Raw genomic sequence first — 13770 nt, 5'->3', positions numbered from 1 at the left:
CAATAAATTTAGAAAAATATTCAAATAGGTGGAAACATTGTAAAACCATTACAAATAACAACACAAATGTAAAAGTGCTAGGAATGTACCTTATAAACAATAAACATCTATCCCTCTCGGCATAGTAGCGGATACATGTAGAAAGAAATGTAGTAAGACTTGGCGGTAACCCCAGGTGGCAGCCCCACTTTCAAATATTTTTTTTTTTTATTAGCGCGACCTTAGTACGAAAGCTCAGATTGTGGTGTATTACCAATATATGTAGATATATATAAAATTACACATCAAATTTTTGAGCCGTTTTCAAGGTATGAGCAAAAAACAGACATTAGAATAAATGTTGTGACGTTAGCTGGCAACCCTACTTAGAAATATTGTTATGACTATACCACGATTTCTTTCTCATCGATTTTGACATATCCCATTAAATTGGGATACATATTCAAACAGGTGGCAACATTATAAAACTATCCTAAATATCAATACCGATTTAAAGGTGCTTCTAAGCTACAAAAATTTGCATCCAAATAGTTTACGTCGTTTTCGTGATAGTAATATATGTGAAGAAATCAAAGTAATAAGATTAGGAAGTAACCCTAGGTGGCAACATCATTTTGAAATTTTTTTAACACGACGTAATTTTTTTATATCTATATTGACAAGCGAATGGGTAACGAAGCTTTTTGCTATAGAGGTGGACATGCAAAGGGATAAAAAATTAAGATTTGGTGGTAACACTGGTAATACCTCTCTTGGAAATTTCTCTCATAAAATACCACGAAAAATTTATTTGTTTAGATACACATGTTGGCATATTTCATATAATTTTTACAATTTTTCAAATAGGTGGCAACGTTTTATGGGATATCGGCTACAGTCAGCAAGAAAAGGATGGCGTAAAACGTATTCGTGGTGAGCACAAAACTTCGCCGTCCAGTACTCTTGCTGTTGTAACAATGCTTCATCGGCTCAATATACTCGATCAATATGATATTGTCATAAACGCCTTCAAACAGATGTAAAAGAAAATTAGGAAAGAAGTTGTTGTTTTTAAATAAATTCATTTCTCATTACAGTTGAATAACAAGTTTTGGACAAATGGACTCACCACGTATCGGACTTAAATGAAGGCGAGGGTAATTCCGGCTAAATAGGAGTACTTAGATAAAAGCCTTGGTCGCCTAGCTTCTCTTTGACGTTTGAAAAGATGACATTGAAGCAACTGTAGCGTTCATGTAAATCCGTCTTAAGAGTTTAACGTGTTATAATATCCAGATCGCAGTTGAGTCAGGGTGACGGGCAACTCCCTTAGAAAACTGCGATGTCTGAAAATGCTGTTTTAAAAAGGGGGTTACTCTCCTAAGAAAGCCGCTGACTTTGTGCGGATACGTTTACGTGCATGTTCCTTGGATCAGTCAGCTGTGTTATATTTGGCTGGATCACAATAAAGTGCTTCCGGAGATGTCCCCTTCTTCGTCTTGGCTGCGCGGCCGCATCAAGCAATTGTCCCATGGGACTCTCCGGTTAGGTACAATTTGTGGGCGCAGATTTAGTGAAAAACTGAAAAGATTAGGAAGATAACAGTTTACTTCAGAGCATAGCTAATCTATCGAAGAGCATAGGAAACAATGGTAAGTTATCCTGATGGAGTTTGCATATGTAGTAATTAAACTGAAGTTGGGCGGGCTTAAGCGCCACACTAGATCACGTTTTTTGATATGGCTGCAGCTGCAGCTGGAAAATATGCTCCAGGTTTCTACAAACGTGTATGAGCCAAGCTTAGGCCGAATCGATAATCTAAGGAAACTCGGGTGGGTCATAAGTGGGAATGTTGGCTATGAGTCTGGTGGGGGCGTCTCCAGTCACTGCGCTATACGTAAGTATCGAACTTTTGTTGGGGTGATATGGGGTCGTCATAGATGTTGTAAAGCTTGGTCATATGCGCTGCCGCTGTCCTGGTGCCGCTCTACTCTGTGTTGCGGGCTGCGTGGTTCAGTATCATAGCACCATGGAAACACTGCTACACTCTGGAGACCTGGAAGAATTGACGAAGGAATGAAATACCGATGTCGCAATTGTATATATCAAGTGCTGGAATTTGTTGCACAAGGAGCGTTAGAACCTGAGGAGTTGGTGAGCCGGTTACAAAGCTTTTAGCCGAAAAAACTAGATTGTTGATAGTTTAGATAAGAAGTTTTAATTTCTTTTTACAATTGGTAAAAATTTAATTCTGCCGCCGTGGTGTGGTGGTAGCATGCTCCGCTCACCCCACGGAGGATCCTGAGTTCAACTGCCGGAGAAGTAAAATCAAAAACTTAGAAAAAGTCTTCCCATTACAAGTAAGTTTCTCTAATCGGGGTCGCTTCTCGGCAGTGATTTTGCAGCACTCTGAGTATTTATATCATGAAAAGCTTGTCAGTCAAAATTCATCTGCCTTGTAGCTGCCGTTCGGAATCGGCATTAAACATGTAGGTTCCGTCCCGCCAATTTACGGGGAAAAATAAGAGGGGTACGACGCAAATTGGAAGAGAAGATCGGCTTAAATCTCTTCGGAGGTACATACATCGCACCAATTATAGATTGATTGTATTGAAAAAACCCAAGGCTGTAAACTGTAACACAGTTTCATATCTCGTCCTTTTGATATTGAGAAAATTAATTAAAGATTTATGTCTGCTTATCCAAGAATTTGTTTGGTTTGGTTTGTTACAAACTTTTTAATCGGCCTTCTGCGGCTTTAAAAATTGCTGAGATTTGACCTTCTTGTTTGTATAGCAATTTTGAATTGGAAACGAAGCGACCCAAACAAATGAATTTCCTTGATATCTCGGTTTGGGTGTTACCTCCCGCAATTGTTTTTTCTTATATACATATATTGCAGTTTAGTGTAGTGTGCTGGCCTAACTATACAAGGATCCTCGAGTCAAACCACGGCTCAAGCAACATAGAAATACTTTAGAAAATTTATATGTCGTAGCAGATGCCGTTCTGAGTTGGCATACGACATGGAGAAGTGCCAAATTGTGGGAAAGGAATAAGCGGCACACCAACAGTTACCTTTTATTACATTGAATTTGATAAGATTTCCAAACATGCCGATATGTGCGCCATCTAGCGCAATGCTTTTGCCTTTTTGTTATGTTATGCCACACTCGGAGCTCGAATTAATAAAATAAATTTACTTACTCATTTCCTTGCTGTAAATTACAGTCCTAGAAAACAGAAAACACTTTTTTTTATTTATTTTTTGTATTTAAAATCTTATTTCTTTGAATTTTTATTTCCATATGAATTATTATTGTATTTGTATTGTTTCATTTAATTACAATTACGACACAGTTGCTATTCATTAATATACATCATTAATTTAGTACTAAATTCAATTATAGAATAACTATACACTATTTATAGTTCATTTGCATATATATATGTATATATGTACTGCTATAAATATTTTTTTGTATATTAAAGTTGTACTTGTAAACAAAAAGTATAATTTTTTTATTGTTTTCAGCACTTATTTTTTTAAATTTTTATTTTTGTTTGAGTGAGCGTTAAATGCTGTTCTAAGGTAATTAAAAAAAAATTATAAGAAATATCAATAAAATTAATAGAAACTGCAAATTAGCTCAAAATTAATTTTTTTTAATATTTTCTTAAAATCGAACTTAGTTGGTGAAATTAGCTACAAAAAGAAAGAATGTTGGGAACACTTTGTCCGTTTAAATAAATATTCTATGTTTTTATTGTATGTACATATTTCTTTTTTGTTATTTTAAACATGTAATTATATTTGTTTATATGTTTCTATGAATTTTGCTTAATAATTCTATTGACTACAGGAAAATGGGACGAAAGTGTATGAAAAACTATTGAATAAAAAATTCACCATATGTGACCCGGTCTATAAAAGGGTGGCTTATGACTCAAAAAAGAAATTGCGAGAAACAGCTGTTAACAGCTGTTTTTTTTTGAGTCATAAGCCACCTTTTCATAGACCGGTTCACATATATTAAAATTGTATTAATATTTTTTTTTTGTATAAATTGAAAGATGTCTTCTTTGCTGATCAAACTATTATTTACATAGAGTTTTTATTTATTTAATAAAAAAATATTTAATGCATAATGTATACAAAATAATATTAGCTATACATACTTTATGTCCAAGAGCCGTTGTCGAAAATATGACATATTTTTATAAAGACTAATATTTTCAGAATATGGCTGCTTTTGTGTAATAGTATAATCGGAATGTAGAGTCAGCATCCTCAACAATCGGAACACCTTGTAAGCCGTATGCCTAATTTTTGCGTCTTCTATTATATATGTATATTTGTTCTAAAAGCTAAAAATTTCTGTAAGTTGATTTGTCTGTCACAAAGAACACGTTTCTAGTGGTCATATAGCGTCAGCGCTACCTATGTAGTGTAGCTGGGATGTTAAGTTGGCAAACCGCTGTCAGATATTAAACAGCGTTGACGTTATCTATGTGCTGTCTGACCACTAGGTTCGTATTGTGACACTGTGACCATCGCACACTGCCTGATTTGCGCTCGCTGGCGGCGGAAAATATAATTACAAAATTAAATATAGAGCGAATTTTTTATATCCTATCTATGCCAGTTTTTTCAATTAGGTTGTCAGTATTTTTATTCCAACAAAAAAAAATTATTTATTGAAAAAAACCGGTTCAAAGTTTTATTTGCCGAAGAAATCTTTATTCTTTATTTTTTATTTTTTGTCTTCATTAATGCTTAGATCCATTTGTTAAAAACTAAAATAACTAAAAAAAAATTTAAAACATTACTTCCTAGATTATTTCTTTTATACTAAGAAATTAAAAGTCGAGTGGAAACTTTATATAACGCCGCATAGTTGTGATGTATTATGAAAATTTTATTTGAAAAAATGTTTATCAATTGAAAAAAATATATATAATAATATAATATAATTTTTAATTTTTAAAAATATTTTTATATTAATTCTTAGATTTTTTATAGATATATATGTTTTGTGAAAAAATTGTTTATTAAAAAAAAAAAATTAAAAAAAAAAATTATTAAATCTTAGATTTTTTCCTAGCTTCCAAAAAGAACGCGCCCAATAATTTCTGAATTTATTTAAAATTTTATTAAAAAAATAATAATAAATGCACATATTTTAAAAACATTTTTTTAGTTCCTAGGTGTGTTTATTGGAAAAATATATTTTTTTGTTAACTCAAAAAAAAAAAAAAAAACACTAATTAAAACAAAGCAAAAAATTAATTTACTTGTTCGATTTTTTCGAGTTTCGAAAAAGAATGATTAAAAACTTATTATGATACCGGAAGATATTTTTCGCATTTTGCTCATGTGAATTAAAAAAAAAAAAACAAAGAATTTGCTTATTAGAAAAAAATACTTTTACTAAAAAAATTTTTAGATAGAAAAAACTTTAATTTCAAATTAAATTTTATCCGATTTTCGAAAAAATCAATTGAAAACCAATTTTATACCAAGTCGAAAGTCTTTTAAAGTAAAAAATTTTTCATGTGAAACAAAATTTTATTCAAAACAACCAACTGGAAAAAAAAATAACAATAATAAATTAAAAAAACTATGGCGCATTTCATAGCAAAACTATTTATTGGTTTTATTGTGCTGATAAGAATTTCTTCTAAAACTTAATGTAAGAAAAAAAATGTTTGAAAAAAAAACGGACTGTAGATATTCGCCCCAAGCGAGGCCAATTTGACCACTGAGCAAAATGTTTAGCTTTAGGAAAGCAGTTCAGGGAATGATCATGCTAGGTTTCTAAGATTAAAACTCAAGCTATTTCAAAAATATTAAAAAAAAAAAATATACAAAAAGCGCGATAACCTCCGAAGAGATTTTAGGCCGAGCTTCTCTTCCAATTTGCGTCGTGCTCCTTTTTTAATTTTTCCTACAAATTGGCGGGACGGGACGTACTTGTTCTATGCCGACTCCGAACGTCATCTGCGAGGCAGATGAGTTTTCACTGAGAGCTTTTCATAGCAGAAATACACTCGGAGTGCTTGCCAAACACTGCCGAGGGGCGACCCCGCTTAGAAAAAAATTCTTCTAATTGAAAAACCTTATTTCTAAAATTTTGATGTTGCTTTGCTCGGGGTGTGAACCCAGGGCATTCCAAAAATATTAGCGTTAAGTAAACATGCATATTTGCGACACTGGCTGTCGAACTATTTAATCGTGCTCTAAATGCTAAAATTTGTGATTTTTACAAAAATTTACAAAACTTGGTCAATTAAGTAGTTTAACTTAAAAATTTGCTTGTGGGTTAAAACAATAGGATTCAATATTCTCGTGCTTGCTTTCGCTTATAATTTTATACAAAAATTGTTATGCGTCTACTAAAATAATTCTTGCTATATTTAGTTATTAGTACTTAAATTTTTTTTATTAAAATTTCTGAACTGTTTTTTATGTGTTGCATTAAAAATAATATTGCACATAAAATAATAAACAAATATAATTATTAAAACAAAATTTTATGTTCATTTGTTTTACTTATAATTTTTAAAATTTTGTCAACTCATTACGAATGGGGAAATGTATAGAAAAAATATGTGTAATATGTTAATTGAGATCGGATGTAAACTGATTTTTGCATATTTGATAAATTTTTGTTTTTTTCTTCAAGTTAGCTACTGAATTAAATATTTTTAACTAAACACCTGCGCTAATACTTAGAAAATGTTTGTGCCATGCGTTTCATAAAGCGCTAACACATTTTGATATAACAAAAAACAAACGACCAATATATATTTTTGTTGTTTTATTTTCTTTTTATTTTTACTTTTTTACTCTTTTATGCATTTGTATATACGTATATATATTAATTTTTTAATTAATTATTATCAACATTGTCAGCACTTAAATCGAGTTAACTAAAGTTCTTTGACTACTCAAGTTCTAATTATTTTTTTTAACAATAATTTTATTTTTATAAGTAATTTTTATTAAACTCAACTTACAAGCTCTAATTTCACTTACTTATATTTGAATCTAGGAAAATACTAAAATTATTAATTTATGCATAATTTTTTAATTACAGCATATTTTTGTAAATTATTCTTTTTTACATTTCATAAAAAATTAATTATTTAAAAATTTGATTTTCATTAAATGTACGTATTGGAATTATCTATAAAAATAGGATCGGTTTGGTGTGTGTATTTGTGATGTTGGTGTTAAACCGCTGGCCAGACCCTGTAATTATTGTGAGAGGAATTACTTTATTATTAGTGAAGTTAATACTGTCCTTTTAACTTTATTTATTTGTTTATATAAACGTGTGTATAATGAAAATTAAAAATGTTGCTTTCTCAAATCTCAACTTACGTTAATAACGATGGATTCGTTTCGGGCTGGTACCAATATTGTGGCGGTACGTAGCCGCCCATTTGCGGTGGCGGATTATGATGATGCGTTTGCGGATGTGTTGACGCTGGATGAGGTGGTTGCGGTGTCATTTGCGGTGGTTTATGATCGATCCAATGCGGTTTTTGATCCCATGGCGCTTGTGTAGGCGGACTAAGACCCGTCGGAGGGAATTCTATTTGAAGTGAGAAAAGAAAGAAAGAAGCTCGATGAATTTGGAGCTATTTTTCGAATATGCGGCGTTAAACAATTTTCATTATAAGCTAAATTTGAAGACATTTCAACTCGAAGCAGTACAATGTTTTATCACCTATAAATTTTTAAATATATATTGCAATTTTGCCATAACATCATCTCAATCGGCATAATCCCATAATAAAACGTTGCGAATATGACTCGATATTTCTAAAAAATCTTAAAAGGCCCTCAAGCTAAATGCAAAAAAACCCTATTTTAACTAGTTGAATTTACAAATTTTTTTCTATTTTTATGATCACTTACATGGCTATCAACAATTAAATATTTCGCGTCATAACAGCGATTTTGGTGTAAACAAACAAATAATAAATATTCGTTTTTGATAAATATCGGAGGGTTTTCATATTTCATAAAATATGGGGTGCGCAGAACTGCGTTTTAATTTTAAACTAGAGAAGTCTACACCTGCAATTATAAAAAACAGAAAAATCCAGAGGGCTGGGCCGGGTTTTTAATCGTCGTGCCGGGATTGCAGTAGCTTGCTCTTCCTTTTTTAGTAAACCAGAACTTAAATTATATTTAATGTGTACAAACACGTAAAGGAACCGACACTCAGAGAAAAAACGATGGTTTTTTACTCGCTCTCAGCATTTCCGCACTTAAAATTTGATTTAGATTGATATTACTAAGTGGAGAACAAAATCACTTGTCTTAGAAACCGGATGAAACAAACATAAGAATCAAGTGTATGTTAATCTCAAAATTATTAAAATTTAAATAATATTTAGAGTTTTGTTGAACAGCCAAATTTGTCGGAATCCGAAATTTTTTAGTTTGAGTGCGAAGCTAGGTCGAATTTCTATGGCTCTTTTCAATTTAAATAAAAATAAAAATTTTGTTTAAATTATATTACATCTATTCTATACGTTCCAATGGCGGTATATTTTCAAAATTTTTTTTTTTTTTTTTTCTTACCAGGTGATAATTCGGACACAGGCGTACTTGATGGCGTCGGACTATGTCCGGGAGGTAGATAATGTGATGGTGAGCCGCTATTGGAGCCGCCGCCGTTATTACCGCCTGCAAGAAGCATAAGATAAACTTTGTATAAATCAGTTAAAATTAATTAGAATCAAGAAAAAATTTTAAATTAAATTATATAAAATTAATGAGCTATGTATTCAACTTTTTATGGAATATGATCATTTGAAGTTGTACAAAAATAATAAAATGTTGCAATCTCTTCACTTTCAACTTTCCCTGAAGGGACTTATATTTCAAGTTTTCGATATATACGTAAGCAAACGTTTTTAATAAAATAATCGACTACCACTGATCGGCTTGTTGTTTGAATTCGACCAGTGATAGATTCGATATTTGAATGTATTTTCTTTTGTAATTTTTCAATGAGTTCTGAAATTCGTAATATTATTGTAAGCCATCTGTAATTTAGTACTTTGGCATCCGCAAATAATGACAGTTAGTCGATTATGTGCTTTGTTGAAATCGAATACCAACTAATCGACTTTCAATCAATACAAATGTTACTACTGGACTATACGAATACTCGATTTTAAACAAGATCCCGAATACATCTATATGTAATTCGTTTTAAGAAGCATCAATATCTGATTACAAATCAATAATGGAATTATGTTCTTGAATGAAAAATTTATTTGGCAAAAGAGTAGTCAAAGTCTTATATTTGATCGTTCAAGCTAGTAATTGTATAACAAAAAGTGTGTAAATTAAATGTTAGTAATTATTAAAACTCACCACTGTGCATATTCTGATTTGGACTATGTTGACCAGGATTTGGACCGCCGCCACCTAAAGGCATACCACCGCCGGTACCAGGCGCTTGTGCCGCTTTCATCATTTTTTTATACTTAGACCGTCGGTTTTGGAACCAAATTTTCACCTGAAAGAGAGTAAAAAGAAAATAAAAGCTTAAATAAGAAATATTTTACAATAAAATTCAAATCATAAAAAAATCCATGGTGATATTTTAGCTTTTATGGACGTATGTCGAATAGATATAGGTAAATTTATGTTGTACCTGAATGAACCAAAAAGCTTCACAACTCAAAAATTAGGCTCATAAATTTAAATCATTCTGTTTAATATGAAAAATAACTTTTTTTGTAGCTACCGAACATTGAAAAGTGTTAAATAATTAAATGCATAGTAGTTTTATCCAACACCTGATATAGCTTTGCATAATTTAGTACACGGTGTTCTGTTGAAAATTATGAACAATTTACATATTTCCTAAGTGCAAATACAAACATGCATATTAGGGATGACGATCCCGGGATACCGCGGTTCTTTTAAGCCCCGGATTGTTGAAAATAGCATTTTAATATCCATTTAAACAATATAAAACTTGTTCACAAATATCCTTCTTTTACATTGCACGGGGAAACAAAAACAAATTAAAATAAAATGGTGGCACGATTTTTGTTATTAGATTCTAAGGATTTTTATTGCAGAATGTTTTAATCTGAAACCAGATTTGTCAACTTGGTTCAAGTTTCCGCGATATTCGTCTCTAAAGTTGCGTCAAATGCCTGTTTCTGCTATACAATGGGCCGACAAAAAACCGAATAAATTTTGTAAGCAGAAACAGGACTATAATTCCTCGAAGCTTGCGATGTGGTGAACTAGAATCTGAATGAACACAGTCACGGCCTTCAAGTTTAAAAAACACCTTTTAGTTTGATACATTTAAGGTCAAACCACTTCTAGAATTCTTTTTAAGGTCATTATTTCTTCTGAAAGTACCACTCCTACTCTTTAAAATCGAGCTTTTGGAAACTCTTTTTTTTTGCCTATTGAATTTACTAGGTAAGGCAAATTTTTTCAATTTGTCAAAAACTATAAAGAAATCTAGAATTTGATCTATATTGGAACGATCTTCCGTCATCCCTTGTCATATTTGGTTTCGAGACAAACCGGTTTCGGCGTTATGAGAACGAAAATCGACACTGATGATGGCACAACGTAGAAACCGGTTTGTCTCGAAACCAAATTTAACAAGGGATGACGGAAAATCGTTCCAATATACATCATTTATCCACCCTGTCGGAAAATCAACAAAACAAAATAAGTAAAATCTAGAAGCGATAGATTTCGAGACAGTCCCGGAATTGAACTTTCAAATCCCGAAAATACCGGGAGGCAAAAATATATAAAATCGTCATCCCTAGCGTGTATGCCTCTTTTAATTCTTAAACATACGGGTAAACTCATACTTTCATAATTAATGTGTTAATTGAAATTGAATAATTTAAAATTGAGCAGTCGACGATCGATTATGGATTTAGGTGTAAGGGCATATTCACGAATTCCTCCCGGAGCATAGTTTTGATTTATATTTTAAAAAAATCAAATATTTTCGATACAATAAAAGGTACAAAGACGGTAACAAAAAGTTGAATTCATTCCATTACAAGAAGTAATGCCAAATTTCTTACATTTATTATCAACATTTCGCTGAAATTTAATACAATTTTCATATGAGTTTTTATAGTATGAAGTTATAACATATCATTTAGCTATTGACAATTGTGCTTTAATACAAGACACAAGTTAATTAATTTTAATTCTGCTTCGATAGATTAACGCCAAATGTCAGGTTAGACTAACAAAGTTGGCACAGATATCGTAAAATGTAGATCAAACTGACAGAAATTTTTATTAATATTTTTACATAAATTTAAACATTCCCATCGTATATTTTTTGTGTTTGTGTTTAAAACGGCAAAACCTAGTTAGCGAAAAAATAGAAGCTTTAATTAAAATTTCACAATTCATTCTCTTCACTCACTCAAATGTATATTACTAAATTATAATCTAACTAAAATATTAAAACTGCAATTCTTGTAGAAGCAACAACATTTAGCTGAGAAAATTATTATTTATTGAGATTTTAATCGTAGTTGGTGGTAGTGCTCAAAATTTTGATTGCATTATACTTTAATTAGCATTACACTGTATTTGAAAAATTTTATTGCGCAGTATTTTTTATCACTATAGTGATAGTGCTGCCTTTCTTCACTACGACTAAACAATTTATTACAGTCATTTTATTTTCTTCGCTATCATTCAGCTGAGTCAGAAATAAAAAATATCATTAACTATTCGTAGTTTACTATGCCTCCACTCAAATGAGTAAAGAAATATTTTTGTGCACTAAGCTGAAGCTAAAAATACTTCCACTACCAGCTTTTAAATTTTAGTGAAACATTTTTCAGATTCACTGCCACTATAGCCGAGTGAGTTTGAAATTTTTTGCATTACCAGTCAACTGTGAGTGAAGGATGGTGCATTAATGCACTACCCTCACCTCTGATTCTAATACGAGTATAATAGCCCATGCTTGGCATTAAAATAATAATATTCAACCACCTGCAGTGTAACAGATTTGAATTGCAATTAAATTATTGAATTTTAAACTTTAAAAACGTTTACAATTCGCATTTTTTTAAATAATTAGAACAGATACCGTGAACTAATACTTTTTTTGGTACTAAAACATTGTTCAAGACAGGCTGTAAAGCAGAACGTGTGAAAAGAGCTGAAACACTGTTACTCAAGGAAAAAATAGAGACGCAAGGGATATATGAATGTACATTAAGGTGGACCTTATTTTCCAAAGTGATCTGATTTTCGAACTCACCACCCAGAAATATTGAAATAGCCTTAAAATTTGTATATGCAAAATTTTAGTCCAATTATATTTGCAAGGAGTTTGATGTCGTTAAAAGCGGCAATTTTTACATTCCTTTGGTCCACCCTAATGCATTTATTTTGAGCGGAATTGTATCTCACTTGTTATTAACAAACTCTACAGATTTTTGCTTTTAAACGGATATAAGTAACAAAAATTGGTCAAATAAGAAAAAAATTATAAAATAGAAGAGATGCCAAGATTTCAGTTAGGGCAAGGTTTTCACTTGGTTACTATTAATTTTTAGAAATTCTTCGAGTACGCAGGTTTGTAACTCATTCAATTTGACTTCAATGACGTGGAAGTTTCAAAACGCTATCGACTTCTGTTTAATTTTGAAATTTTTTATCATGACAGGTGTTGGTCATTTTTTTTATAAAATGAATGAAGAAAAACTGTTGGCATTTTCATATATTATATTTTAATCTGTAGCTCTGTTATTGATAGACCGATTTTTAAAATTGTAGTCATTTTAAAAATTCAAAGAACTAAAGACATACAAATTGCTTGGAAAAGGAATATAAACACCAGAAGTGTTTAAAATTCGTTCTTTTCCAGGGGTTCCAACTCGTTGCGCAACCTTTAAATCTTCATAGATTGGCATGAGACTTTGACTATATCCGTTTTTGTACTATTCGTATTTTTATAGGGGGTGAGTTCGAAAATTCAAGCACTTTTCTTTTTTCTCCATACAACGAAGGCCCACCCTAATGTACATTTGTATATACCTTGTAAGCATACCATATATACATATGAGCTTATCTTTTCACATAGATACCTAGGTATGTTGCATTATATACATACATGGTTGATAATCTTAGCAACTAGCCAGCGGCATGTCAAAACAGGTTAGCCGCATTGGCAATTATTTAATTTGCATAACAGAGTAGCATTCTGTGAAATGTAGATTTTTACAGCGAGTGCATATGACGAATGCATATAAATGGATGCACATTAGGGTGGCTCTCATTTCTAAAAATGTATTTTCTCTTCCCTGAAGTTTGGAGTCTAAAGTCTGGCGTTCTCAAAACGGCATATATGTGTAGATGAAATTGGTATATAAATAATGGCATTTGAGTATATAACTCCTCAAGCAAAATTCTATGTACATATCTCTGCGTGAAAAATAGCATAAACATTTGTTTTTTATACCTTTCATGAAAATGAAATGGTATATTAATTTCGTCACGAAACCGAAAATTGTAAGTCCTTAAAGGAAAATAGATAGACCCACCATTAAGTATACCGAAATAATCAGGTTGAAGAGCTGAGTTGTTTTAGCCATGTCCGTCTGTCCGTCTGTCCGTCTGTCTGTTTGTATGCAAACTAGTCCCTCAATTTTTGAGATATCTTGATAAAATTTGGTGAGCAGGTGTATTTGGGTGTCCGATTAGATATTTGCCGGAACCGACCGGATCGGACCACTATAGCATAT

General features: G+C 31.7%; 1 protein-coding gene across 5 annotated transcripts in view; it reads right to left on the bottom strand.

The window, feature by feature from the left end:
• Positions 1-5086: 5086 nt before the first annotated feature.
• The window catches only part of Dll (Distal-less), a 199798-nt gene continuing 191114 nt past the window's right edge, over positions 5087-13770 (bottom strand). For 2 of the 5 annotated variants that reach the window (XM_067774368.1, XM_067774369.1), the window contains exons 4-7: positions 9380-9524; positions 8579-8704; positions 7367-7580; positions 5087-7258 (exon numbers count right to left, since the gene is read on the bottom strand). In XM_067774368.1, the coding sequence (XP_067630469.1) occupies positions 7216-7258; positions 7367-7580; positions 8579-8704; positions 9380-9524 (528 nt within the window). In that variant the 3' untranslated portion in view covers positions 5087-7215. The remainder of the gene's footprint in view (positions 7259-7366; positions 7581-8578; positions 8705-9379; positions 9525-13770) is intronic. The other 3 variants (XM_067774371.1, XM_067774370.1, XM_067774372.1) reach the window with 3 other exon arrangements.

This window comes from Eurosta solidaginis, chromosome 3 (assembly GCF_040869045.1).
Source record: "Eurosta solidaginis isolate ZX-2024a chromosome 3, ASM4086904v1, whole genome shotgun sequence".
NCBI classification, from domain to species: Eukaryota; Metazoa; Arthropoda; class Insecta; order Diptera; family Tephritidae; genus Eurosta; species Eurosta solidaginis.
The sequence above is the reverse complement of the archived record's forward strand: the minus strand, read 5'-3'. Positions and strand labels throughout refer to the sequence as shown.